The 14305-nt window shown below is 40.8% G+C and overlaps 1 protein-coding gene across 1 annotated transcript in view; it reads right to left on the bottom strand.

The window, feature by feature from the left end:
- Positions 1–3580: 3580 nt before the first annotated feature.
- LOC126176599 (platelet-derived growth factor receptor beta-like) overlaps positions 3581–14305 on the bottom strand; it is a 150036-nt gene continuing 139311 nt past the window's right edge. The window contains exon 12 of the mRNA XM_049923760.1: positions 3581–7455. Within this exon, the coding sequence (XP_049779717.1) occupies positions 7245–7455 (211 nt within the window). The 3' untranslated portion in view covers positions 3581–7244. The remainder of the gene's footprint in view (positions 7456–14305) is intronic.

Raw genomic sequence — 14305 nt, 5'->3', positions numbered from 1 at the left:
CTTCCCCACTTGTAATTCTAGCCTTCAGCCGTTAATTGTTTGTAACACTGCTTGTGGCATTCAGCCAACAATTTATTTTCAATTTTCTCTTAATGAGGCCTGCAGCCATCACTATAGCCCGTTACAGTTCGTTAAGATAGTTTTAGAAATTAACATGCAACTCTGCCTTCCTTACTTGTAATTCTGAAAATTGCTTGTGGCCTTCAGCCCCCAATAATTTTGAATCCTTTCTTAATCAGGCTTTGAGCCGTTAATTATTTGTAACATTGTTTGTGCCTTTCAGCCGACAATAATTTTCCACCCTGATTTAGTGAGGCCTTCACCCGTCACTATAGCTTGTTACAAGTTATTAAGATTATTAGAAAGGATTTTAGACTTTTTAAAGGATAATTGTCCGCCTTATTTGTAATTCAGACCTTCATCCCTTGTGTATTCTGAAATTGCTTCTGGCCTTCAGCCGACGAATAATTTTGAACCTTCTTAATCAGGCCTTCAGCCGTTGATTGTGTGTAACATTGATTGTGGCCTTCAGCTGGATGTAACCTGCAATTCTTCTAATAAAGCTTTCAGCCGCCAGTGTAGTAAAATCTTTAAAAATGGTTGTTGAGACTTTTGTTTTTGTACAAATACAGTGTAAGCTATGTGTTTTCTGTTCAACCAACAGTAACTAATTAGGCCCTGTCCACACCATTCCTGCTTTCCCTAAGTCCCACGTCTCAAAAGGTATTGGGATGTACCAGACCATGCAACGCTCTACGACTGCGTCAACATCCAGTGCCGTTGGGCACGTGCCCATTTCAGTCGCAGCTGCAGGTCCCATGGTGTTAACGTCCGACATCTGTAATGAGCAGCGGCCGCCCAAACACACGACGTCTGGACGTGGTTTCACCTCGGTTTCGCCACATGTTGAATACACTCACCACAGCACTCCTATAACACCTGAAAAGTCGTGCAGTATTTCGAAACGCTTATGCCGAGCCTCTGGGTCATCACAATCTGCTCTCAAACTCAGATATGTCGGGCGTATTCCCTGTTTCCCTATTCTACACACTGGCAGCACACTCATTGATACTACAGGGCTATTACAAATGATTGAAGCGATTTCATAAATTCACTGTAGCTCCATTCATTGACATATGGTCACGACACACTACAGATACGTAGAAAAACCACATAAGTTTTGTTCGGCTGAAGCCGCACTTCAGGTTTCTGCCGTCAGAGCACTCGAGAGCGCAGTGAGACAAAATGGCGACAGGAGCCGAGAAAGCGTATGTCGTGCTTGAAATGCACTCACATCAGTCAGTCATAACAGTGCAACGACACTTCAGGACGAAGTTCAACAAAGATCCACCAACTGCTAACTCCATTCGGCGATGGTATGCGCAGTTTAAAGCTTCTGGATGCCTCTGGAAGGGGAAACCGACGGGTCGGCCTACAGTGAGCGAAGAAACGGTTGAACGCGTGCGGGCAAGATTCACGCGCAGCCCGCGGAAAATTGGCTCATGCCACAGCTGGAGACCGACAGCGCCGACTTCATCTTTCAACAGGATGGTGCTCCACCGCACTTCCATCATGATGTTCGGCATTTCTTAAACAGGAGATTGGAAAACCGATGGATCGGTCGTGGTGGAGATCATGATCAGCAATTCATGTCATGGCCTCCGCGCTCTCCCGACTTAACCCCATGCGATTTCTTTTTGTGGGTTTATGTGAAGGATTCAGTGTTTAAACCTCCTCTACCAAGAAACGTGCCAGAATTGCGAGCTCGCATCAACGATGCTTTCGAACTCATTGATGGGGACATGCTGCGCCGAGTGTGGGAGGAACTTGATTATCGGCTTGATGTCTGCCGAATCACTAAAGGGGCACATATCGAACATTTGTGAATGCCTAAAAAAACTTTTTGAGTTTTTGTATGTGTGTGCAAAGCATTTTGAAAATATCTCAAATAATAAATTTATTGTAGAGCTGTGAAATCGCTCCAATCATTTGTAATAACCCTGTACATGCACAGTGTGTGTGTCTGACTAGCTGTCATTCCTCACCAAGTGATGCTGTTTATGTCGACAGTAAGTCGGTAGTCATGATGTTCTGGCTGTTGGTGTTCAAAGACGTATCTGGTCACTACGAACATAAAACTTGTCCGCCATGGAAACTGTATGTGGAATGATAACGTAACTCACCACTCGTTCAACTGGTCGTTTATTGAAGCTTGAAGATATGTGCAAACTAAGACAAATGTTGTGGATAGCGTGTAGCAGCACAATATTCGCCACTGATTTGACTCTACACATACAGGCCTGAAGGACTGCTCAAGTAAGACATACAAATATTAACTGGGTCTGATTGACTTCCGCATTCCTCTAAAATTACTCTAGGAAAGGTATAATTTCGTGTGCTCTCTCCTTTATTAGGCATTAAACACTTTAACGAAGTCTTGATATTCGGAGTGGAGACAAATATGTTGTAAGTAGCCTGTTTGTATGTTGTCAGCGCTATACACTGTGTTAATATCGCTGACAGCGCTCTGCGCCCTCGGCAAGAGATTCTGTGGTTGGACGGACTAGCAGTTAGCGAGTGGAGATGGAAGTGTGTGGACATGGTATTCTTAGTGGAGACTCTGTATTGGTAGGACATGCATCGTAAAGTGGGACGAAATGATGTGTTTATAAGAAAATACGCGAGGAAATGTATCATTATGGATGTCTGCTTAATAATGTTTGGGCAGTGGAATTATTGACAACTATGTAATGTTTTGGAACTGGATGTCACTTGAATAAGGTAAAATTTAAGCGATTGCAGTCTTTCTCGGCGTATTCCACTGATGAATTCTTCTCTGGTTGTCAGCCGAGTGGAGGCGTCGTCTTGTCGCAACGTTTCAATGATTTTCGTACCCATCATCTTCTAGCGAACTGTCACGATGCTGGTAAAATTTTATAAATACATAGTTTGCTCTTCAGAAAAATCTTTCTTTCGCTAACCATACGCCAAAAAGAGTAGTAGTTAGAATCTTTTTATATAGCTAGCTATAGTTCCTTTTTGCTGTAATTCGTGTTACGAAAATTTTCTGCGAGTTAAGTGACTTATCAAAAAGATTTTGGTTTGCACTGTTGGGATTCATGATTGACATGAGTTTTGGCAATTAACATAGTTTGATGTAGCTTCATACTCCTTTTACTTCATATTTTTTTGATTTGTATTACTGTTAGGATTTCTTACAGTTCAGGACTATTCTTTTGTGTTAATTATTCGAAGTCATGTTGTCAATGTATAGCAGGCAAATTGGGTTGGGCTTCTATATTGCGGGTAATAAATGAATACGTTAAGTTTGAGTTGTGTGTGTCAGGGAAAATTCTGCAGGTCAGTGTTTCATAAAAATAATCAGTCAGTTTCAACTCCTTTTAGAGACAAAAATATCCAGCTAGCAAAATTTCATAGTAAACAAAATTTCCAGGTACAATGAATTAGAATCCAGATATTTTCTATCACTGTAACCGAAATTAACTGTGATAAATATTCATTTATAAATCTTTTTCTTGATTTTATGGTATTTATTTTCCACGTGGAAAACATAGGTTTACAGACAAAAAAATAAATGCTTTAGTCAAAAGTCTTACATCGATAATTTGTCTTTTAACAGATAAAAACATAGAGAATTGAAGGTCCATATGTCACTAAAGTCAATATACAAGTCATGTAATCACAGACGGTTCATACACAAACTTTTGTACACTTTAGAATGGCCTCTGCAGTTTTTTCTGTCATAAGTAACAGAGAACTTGTCCCAATCGGTAAATTTTGGGGTGTGAATGTGATGAAGATTTGACTGATACTTAACTACTAAGGCTGATTCGTGTAAAGACAATGATTTTCTTCCAATGAACATTTACTCCATTTATATATGCATACTTTCTTGTGGGGTAAAGGAATTGTAACAATTAAATGAACAAATTAGAATGATGACACTCTGCAACCGAGAGTGCGCTGATATGAAACTTGCTGGCGAATTAAAACTGTGTGCCGCACCAAGACACGAACTCCAGTTCTAGTCTCAGTCGGGCAGATAGTTTTACTCCGTCAGGAAGTTTTACAATGATGACACGGTTTGATGAAAATGTTTGCTTATATAACGAGGTCAGTGCATAGAAGTGCTGTCTTTCCTAAATTTACAACATGACAAAATTTGACAAGTAAACTATTTATCACTCAGATTTTATTAAAATGTATTGGCCAAACATTCGTCTATTCCTGTTACATATAATGACAATAATTACGCAATTATACAAGATATTTGCCAACACAATTAGTGGAATTTCTTGAGTGATAGTTTTTTAGAATGGTACCGCAAGAAGGGTTTATTAATAGTTTTAGAAAGTGGTTACCATATAGGGAAACGAGTGCATATTCCTAAGCATTTTTCAAAGTGAATATCCATTGAAATTGCTGTCTCGAGTCAACATAAAAAAATTATGCACTAAAAAATAAGCAGAGAGCTGTTTTTCATTGAGTAGTAGCTTTGAATTGCTACAGCATCGATTGCAGGACTTCGTGAAGTTTCTCAACGTGAAGAGGAAGAAGATTGTTTGTTAAGAAAATGAATGTGTTCAACTTAGAATGTGTGATTAATATGAAACTGTTCCGTGTTTTCATAACATTACAACCACTGGACCGTCTAGGAGCAACTTCGACTATATCTTATTTCTCATACATAATTTGTATTTGTTTTCCAGACCTTCCTTACTTTTAAATTTCTAAGCTCATAACATTTGGTCTCTTAAGTATTAAATTCAATAAACTGGAAACAAGATGTTTCAGGCTTAAAAAGAAGATGAATTTCATTCTGTAAGTAATGAAATCACAGCCTGTGTGATTTGAGAAGCTCCATTTCTGTAACGCCAAGGAACAAATGTCGTAGGACTTCTGAAAGCATTTATGAGTACTCAGAAACACACAATATATCTGCACTGTATCTTACAACGAATTAACTTAGTCCACTTAAACGAAGTCAGACATGCACACAAACTAAATGACAGCACTTCGGAGTTCAACATACTTTTACATTCAACTGCAATGAGGAAGAAAATGTAACATTTGTTTCTCGAGCTTCAGATATACACATAAATACGCACACAGACATACACAGACATTTCGTATCATTATTTACATCTACCAGTTTGTTTTACCTTTCATATATTTTGCCTTTCTTTTGTTCACTTGCTATACGCTCATGTCATAAACATGTATTATTAATCTGCTATGTACACATCAGCTTGAATGCTTAAGCTCTTCGTTTCATAAAGGCGTAATTTTTGTGATCGGAACTGGAATATATACAAATCATTGCAGAGAAATCCTAATTCAAGTGCCACATAATGTGAGAATTTTATATTCTTCGGCGCACTGAATTTTAACAATCCAAAACAGAAACATCAAACATCAATTTAAACAATAAAGTCTAATGTTCTTTAGACTGCCTCACACAAATAGTTCTGTATGATGACATTAACATTATAACTTGATTTAGATACGTCTGAATCAAAATTCTGAACAGCTGGCTGTATAACCCTAGCCTAATATCGTTAATCACATTGTCCAAAAACTTTGCTTTCAAAAGCTTTTCTTTGAATATTTGAAGCAGTAATGACAGCTGGACAATCAGTGAACACCAAGTTTCTGAAATCGTGATAAATGAACAAAGCATATGTGACAAGACGTGTCTATGGCCATACATAAAAACCGACGCCAATGTGGCCTCAGTTGAGCTGACTTGGTCAGTGACTGTGTGGTTAGCACCTGCTTTTACCACTCTGTTCCGCCGCTTGCCGCAGGTGGCTATATCTTGCTGGACTTGTTTCAGTCACTCTGTTTTTGATGGAGAAGTGAATACACACTTGGTAACTGTCGTGATGGTGCAGCTTTGGTCGCCTCAGTGCTATTTTTTGGCGTGCCTTGTACATGGAGTTAGGTGTACTCAAAGCCTCTATGGTAGAAACTGCACTTTCGTCTGTCGACTAAAAAGCTGTTCACCATGTTTCCCGATATATTTTGGGGAGTCAGGGAACCATACCAGCGTGTTGTCCTTGTGAGCAGTAGCAGCGTCAGAAACTTTTTAGATCCGACACTGCTGACGACGTAACACTGGCATCATACTGCCCCAACTGCAGAATTTGTCAGCGAGGTTAAGTGTCACAATGTTAGTTCTCGGAGTTATGTTGTGCTCAGAGTCATTCTGTTGTAAATCAGTCTTTCATCTGATTGCCAACAACTGATTATGATGCCAGCCAGAAGCTTCCTGGGCACTGATCAGAACGTTGTCTTTCTGACACTGACTTGTAGGACGAACACTGCTGTCAGTCCTTTATTGGTGTTTTGTAGGGTGTCCAAAATAAAACTGGCTCAGAAAATGTTTCATGAACCTTATGGCAGGCAAACCATGTAAGTGATCCGCAGCGGACTAAGTAATTTGGGGTGTCTACATCAATGTGGATGAAATATTTTGCGAGTCAGTTTTATTTTTCCGAGCCTGTACATTCTGAGTTGCACTGTTGGTGGTCTAACTTCCTCACAACGACTTCTGAGTTGTCCTATACTTGGCTGAGGTTCTGAGAGGAGGACCACACTGAATTCAGGCTAAACTGTCCATATGTGGGCTGGTAATGAAGGTGCTGCTTACGGCAACGCTTTATTGGGACAAATGTTCAGTGTAACTGGGCACACAGGTGAATGCTGTACATGGAAGCCGTAAAGTGATAGTTCCTATTGTACCACTGATTTGTAGGAGGAATAAAGTACATTTGGGCATCATACACGCAGAATGATACCAGGGTCTTCAGTTTTCTGGTTGTATCACATTGTACAGACCGCTGATGCCGCTGTTGCTATTGTAGTTAACATGTAGTCCGAGCTGCAGTTTTCTGAAGGATAGCCGTGGTCTCTGGATGGTGTGAGGAAAAGTGTGGTACTCCATGGCGACATCATTTCCTGGAAGGTGACGCCGACGACTGTTGTTTCTGACTCTGCTAGTGTTCAGTGGAAGAGTGTATAATGACTGGCTCAACTCCGTGTGACGTCACGATGTTGACCGCGGTTGAGGTTGCAGCCGCCGCTGCAGCAGCTGTTCGGTGCGGGACTCGGTGGCGCCCGGTCGGTCTGCCTGGCGCCTTGGGTCTCTTGGACGGCTGCCGCTGCTGCAGCTGCCCTGTCGGGGGCAGGAAGGCATACTCTGGCTGAGCCGTCTGCTGATATCACATCCTGAAAGACGGCCGCTGCTGCTGCTGCTGCTGCCGCTGCTGCTGTTGCTGTTCGGTGGGAGGGAACGTGTAGTCTGGACTCAGGTTGGAGAAGTCGACGTAGACAGGTCTGCGGCCCAGGGCGCCCTCCAGGTGCTTCGAGATGGTCGCGAACGACGGCCGGTCGTCCGCGTTGTGCGACCAGCACATCATCATCAGCGAGTACCTGCCGACAACGACGTCACGCTGGTGTTACACGTGTGTACTCACTCATACAAGACGCAATTTCCGTTTTAAATCACATAGGCTATGTACATTCCAGAAAACGTTACATGACATTTATAACCAATATTCAGTCCGCAGGGGATTCAATAATATATAAGAAACTATCAGTCTCGATTGCGGTAATGAAACCAACTTTTACCTAGGTTTCGGCCCAATTAATTGAGCCTTCTTCAGAAGATACACCTGTTCTATAATTTGTCTGAGAGGGCCTTCATAGGCGTAGTCACATTTTAAAAATGCGGTACGTAAGTACTAAGTCAACACCGCCGGCCGTGGTGGCCGTGCGGTTCTAGGCACGTCAGTCCGGAACCGCGTGACCGCTACGGTCGCAGGTTCGAATCCTGCCTCGGGCATGGATGTGTGTGATGTCCTTAGGTTAGTTAGGTTTAATTAGTTCTAAGTTCTAGGGGACTGATGACCTCAGATGTTGAGTCCCATAGTGCTCAGAGCCATTTGAACCATTTGAAGTCAACACCCAGACTTGACTTAAGCTCTGGCATGCGTCTCGTCTCCATGGACGCCGAGCGGTGGGCCTCGGGAGCTCACGTGAAACTAAGAAGGACTAGATGACGCGCTGGAAATCAATATTGCGCATGTCTAACTGAGACCATGGCTGTCAAAGATAAAAGACCAACGCAGTTACATCTTAAAACAAATAACTTATAGAAATGTTGAAAATCTTAAACATAAAGCCTCTGCACCAGGTTATGACTCAAATGTAACAAACTATGCATGGATTTATGTAAGTTCGAACACACTACCCCGACTTGTACTATTAGAATGTATCGGCACTTTCACAACGCACCCATCGTTATTTTATGTCCTACGCCATCTTTCATTAATAACGATGGGTGCGTTATGCAGCATTCGTTGTGAAAGGGCCGATATATTCTAATAGTGTAAGTCCGGGTAGTGTGTTCGAGCTTACATAAATCCATGCATAGTTTGTTACATTTGAGTCATAACCTGGTACAGAGGCTTTATGTTTAAGATTTTCAACATTTCTATAAGTTATTTGTCTTAAGATATTACTGCGTTTGTCTTTTATCTTTGACAGTCGTGGTCTCAATCAGACATGCACAATGTTCCCCGCCATGTTGATTTGCAGCGCGTTGTCTAGTCCTTCTTAGTTTCACGTCAGGTCCCGAGACCCACCTAATGGGGTCCATGGAGACGCCACAGCTTAAATCTTGGTGTTGACTTAGTACTTATTTACCGCATTTTTAAAATGTCACTACACCTATGCAGGCTGTTTTAGTTTTATTTCTAGACCATGCTCTCTTAGACAAATTATAGATTTAGGTATATCTTCTGAAGAAGTCTCAATTATTTGGGCTGAAATCTAGGTAAAGGTTGGTTTCATTACCGCAATCGAGGCTGATAGATTCTTATATATTAGATTATCACGATTGCTGACCTTTTGCAATGTTGAAAGAACAGGAATTCAATAATATACATCCAGTTTCATTAAGCTATCTTTTCTATATCCATGTAAACGATTTAGGAATCAATCTCAGCAGCCCCCTTAAATTGTTTGCAGTTGTTTCCGTCATTTGCCGTCTTGTAAAGTCATCAGATCATGAAAGAAAACTGGAAAATGATTTAGGCAACATAGCTGTATGATGGGAAAAGTCGCAATTGACCGCAAATAAATAAAAGTGTGAAGTGATCCATATGAAACCAACTAAATGCCAGTTAGACAACAAATCAGACAAATATAAAGGCTGTCATTTCAAATAAATATCTGGGAATTACAATTACGAACAACTGACACTGGAACGGTTGCATAGATAATGTTGTGGAGAAGGCAAACCAAAAACTACGTTCTATTGGCAGAGTGATTGGAAGGAGGAGGAGGAGATTAGTGTTTAACGTCCCGTCGGCAGCGATTGGAAGGGTGCAACATACTTACTAAAGAGATTCCTACATTATTCTGCTAGAACACTGCTGAACACTGTTAGATCCTTACCCGATGGCATTGGAGGAAGTCCACAGAAGAGCAACTCGTTTTGTATTATCGCGAAATAGGGAAGAGACATGGAGATCGTTAGGAAAGCCCAGGGAAGTGTAATAGGATCGCTATTATTATCTACATAAATAAATGACTTGGTGGGCACCAATATGCGGTTGTTTCCTGATGACGTTGTGATGTACTATAAGGTGACGAAGTTGAGTGACTGTGGGAGAATACAAGATGGCTTAACAAAATTTCTAGTTGGTGTAATGAATGGCCGCTGGCTCTAATTGTAGAAAAATGTGAGTTAATGTGGATGAGTAGGAAAAGCAACCGAGTAATATTCGTAGACAGTATTAATAGTGCCCTGCTTGACAAAGTCGCGTCGTTCAAATATCTGGGCGTTACGTTGCAAAGCGATATGAAATGGATCGTGAGGAATGTGGGCGGAAAGTCGGATGGTCGACTTAGGTTTATTGGGAGAATGCTAGGAAAGTATGTTTCATCCGTAAAGGCTGCTAGACTTTTTACTGGTGGTCAAATACAGCAGCACAACCTGTGGGCTTGGCTAAAATCTATGTTAATGTTCAAGCACGCATTTCTCGCGTAGTTTCCATGTTTTTGTCTAATCACTGTATACTTCTGTTTTGTAGTTCCGGGATGATGTCTGTCGCGTATGATTCTGTGTGCCACATTTCGTAGCTTGTGGTAGCTTCATATTTACTACTGTATGAAACAGTAAAGTAGTCCTTCACAGCCTTCTTAAATTTAGCTTCTGTTGCAGGTACGACGCCATTGCTGCCTTCTAAAGAATCTATAAGATGGTGGTGAGCAGCCTGTTACTCCTGCACAATGCAGTAAGAGTGTAGTGCGCTGCTGCTGTGAAGTCTCTGGATCAGATTTTGGCTTTGTTTCGTGTAATGGCGGTGATAGTAGTCTGTTAACTAAACGGTCTCCTACTTTTTAACACCGGCGTCGCCTGGGAACATGCCGCTCTATCATAATGACAGCATTTCCAGGTATCTGGGAGCCGAAGTTCATTTATTAATGTTTTAAGTTATTTATTAAAATTCATATTTAGTTGTTGATCATCTCGCTATAGTACACAGTCTAAAACAACTGGGGTACATACGTTTTTAAGTAACTCGACTATCGCTCCAGCATAAAATTGTCTTGTAAATTGTGCACTGGTCCTCAGTGGTGCTTATATGTTTATTAATCGCATATTCTGAAAATTGAAACCAATACTTTCGTCCGTTTTTAGTAATGATATGGTGGTATTTCTCAATCCTTCTTGTGTAATACTGCCGTACCTGCTGCAGTGTCTCTTGGGATGTCCCTATTCGGTTTTTGGGATGTAGTTAGCGATCAGTATCGAGCTTAATGAACGGCCACATATAAGTTTTGTTATACGCAGAAGTGGGTCATCTACTGTGACTTGTCTTTTATCCATCCGTGTTGATTTAACCTGTCCCATGTCTCAATTGTCCTTTACCTTTTTGGCGTTGGTTGGCAATCCAATTGGCCCCTTGTGAATGGTCCTGAGTGAACGTTGTCTTCCATTTTTGATTCAGTTTGTTAACTGGGAATGCAGCATTTGCTTCGCTAATATTCGAAACGTCGCCTCTTACACTACTAATCGTAGTCGACTCGTTATTGGACTCGAATGGTGTGTTGTTAGGTTGAAGGTACACACTAGATTCGAGTGTCAGGTTTGGAATTTCAAGTTGTGAAACATTATATGTACAATTTTCTGACTCAGTTTAGGTTTTACGGTATTATTTAACTGTAATGATTCGTAATTAGATTGAATCTGAGTACTATTAGCCAGTGTTTACTGGCGAAGTGCTTCGGGAAGGTTATTGACTCGTGGCTCTGTGTAGGTTACGGGCTCTGTTTGCATTCACGTGGTGACATTCCGTATGACGGGTTATATTCTTTGTGCTTTTGGTTTGCGGCGAAAGATGAGCATGAAGGTGACCTACGGCTCCTTAGCACGCACAGGTGCGACGCTGTTGTTCAAATTGTATTAGAGCTTCGTATTCCTGATTATTTCGATAAGACGCGATACATTTAAGCAGGTCTTGGTGCACTGCACGGATACTGTTGTTGATATTATAGTGTTTCAAAGTAGGAGTAAGAGCAGCATCGGTCGTAAATTTTGAATCCAACTATTTCAACAAACAGATTAATAATTTATCACCAATGCTGCCCTTCCTGCTGCCTAGGTGATTTCTTCCAAATGTCACGTATAGATAGTCACCCAGATCATGTGATTAGACGCCGTGTGAGTTCTTCTGTGGGAGAGTTTGAAATTTCATGTGTAAGTCAACACGTCACGATCGTTTCCAGAGTTCAAGGGCGAGAGGCAGCGTTTAATTTCAGAACTAGAGACGCAATAAGCCGTAAAGTTAAGGAAAATGTCATCCAAAGAGCGAGAATCATTTGGGTAGCATTATATTTCATACATAATTACTGCAGTAATATTTAAATTATTCAAGTTCATCAATAGATTTGTATGTCACTGTGCACTCGAAAGTTTCATTCTTTATGGGACACTTTTTATTTGTTAAAGGACGTTTTCAAGATTTTCATCTCGGCTGTTTTTCATGTGTTGCACGAGTATCCTGTTATTAAACGGCGGATATAGACGATCGGGAAGCGAGCACATGGCGTGCAAGCATCAGAACCAAAACCAGAAAGCGCACTGCGTGCTATGCTACTCATTTTAATAATTAATGCCACGTTATAGGACACCGTGTGAGCTCGCTTTCGTTGATCAATTCTGACGCTTTAGAAGAGGCACACATAACTGCTTCCTGCTACCTTGATCTCGAGTTAAGACCATGATCGTAAATTAACTGAGATTCGAACCCGCACAGACAGTTCCCAGTAATCGTTCTTGCGGCGGACCATTCACGACTCGAGCGGGAATTGGGGGCAGTGAAAGTGGCAAGTAAAGTTCCCTCCGCCACACTCCGTAAGTTGGCTCGCAGATTTTAGGTGTAGTTGTAGATGACACACAGTGGTATTGTGTGTGGTATCACAAATTGCATCTGTTTTCCGAAACTCCTTCACCAAAGAAGACGAAGTAAATATTCCTGAATTCCAATCAAGAACAAGTGCCAAGATGAGATATCCTCGGAGTAACGAAGCAGCTTAAGGGGCTCCGGAAAGGCTAAAAATCATGAAAAGTTCAATTTTTACTTTTTTGCGTTTTCTGAATCTGCAGACTATTACCTTTTAATAGATATATAATTTATCCAATTCCGAAGACTACAACTATTTTTAAATTTTTTTTGAAATGTGTACTACATGGGCGTGACCCACTGTAGCGCTGTTAAACTGCTGTCAAATGGAGTTATTATTAACGATTGCTAACTGGTGAAGTGTACACTCATAAGCATAGTCTGCCTCATGCAATAATGGAGGTGATAAAACCTATTTTCAGCGACTTAGCAGCACCTGAACTGTTGAAAAAGTGTATTCACGGAAAAACTCAAAACCCCAATGAAAGTGTAAATAGTGTTATATGGTCGAGAATCCCCAAGACTGTATTTGTTGGAATAGAAACACTTCACTTTGGTGTGTATGATGCTGTTGCGACTTTCAATGATGGCAACATTGTAAGGTGCAAGGTATTTAGAAATATGGGAATGAAGATAGGTTCTAACATGGTACGAGCGATGCTTGCTTTAGACAAGGAACGCCTTCGGGCTGCAGATAGGACTGTAAAGAGTCTAGAAATACAAGCAAGAGTAAACAGGAGGAGGAACAAGAGGAAGCTGGAGGAGGAGTTTGCAGAGGTTGAAGATAATCCATCCTATGGACCTGGAATGCACTAAAAAGTTAATCCAATCTTTGTCGCTCGATTCCCAAAACTTTTATTTTCTCATACTAATTACATGTTTTCTAAGGATCTTCCAAACATATTTGTTTCAAACTTTCAGTAAATGTTACACAGTACCTTCTGCATAATTTAACACAGCCTTTTTCCAAAAAACTGTATATTTTTGAAAATATAAATAAAAAATTGCAAAAAAAATGTTGTGAATTTTCATTACAATTGAAAAAAAATCATCTTTAATAACTGAACTAAAATTTTGTAAAATCCCTGTGTTAAGTTGTAGCCCATATTTCAATAAATAATCTGTAAAAAGTTCAACTTCCTACCTCAAATACTTTGTGAGGAAAGATGTAATTTATAAGCGTTATTTTAACATTGCAAGTATAGGGCGTTCCGGAGCCCCTTAAATCACTTAATAAAGGCAAGGCCTTCGGTCCAGAGTGTATACCGGTCAGGTTCCTCTCAGAGAATGCTGATAAAATAGCTCCAAATTCAGCAATTATATACAACCACTCGCTCACAGGAAGATTCGTACCTAAAGACTGCAAAATTGCTCAAGTCACACCAATACCCGAAAAGGGAAGTAGGAGTAATACACTGAATTACAGGCCTATATCACTAACGTCGATTTGCAGTAGGGTTTTGAAACATGTACTTTATTCGAACATTATGAAGTACCTAGAAGAAAACGATTTATTGACACATAGTCAGCACGCTTTCAGAAAATATCGTTCTTGTGAAACACAACTAGCTCTTTATATTCATGAAGTAATGAGTGCCATCGACAGGAGATTTCAAATTGATTCCCCATTTTTAGATTTCGGAAGGCTTTCGACACCGTTCCTCAAAAGCGTTTCTAACAAAACGCCTCAGTTGTGCGGCTGGATTCGTGATTTACTGTCAGAAAGGTCACAGTTCGTAGTAATAGACGGAAAGTCATCGAGTAAACCAGAAGCAGTATCCGGCGTTCCCCAAGGAAGTGTTATAGGC

The sequence above is a fragment of the Schistocerca cancellata genome, chromosome 3 (genome assembly GCF_023864275.1).
Source record: "Schistocerca cancellata isolate TAMUIC-IGC-003103 chromosome 3, iqSchCanc2.1, whole genome shotgun sequence".
Lineage (NCBI taxonomy): Eukaryota > Metazoa > Arthropoda > Insecta > Orthoptera > Acrididae > Schistocerca > Schistocerca cancellata.
Note: the sequence above shows the minus strand (reverse complement) of the source record. Positions and strands in the feature narration are given on the sequence as shown.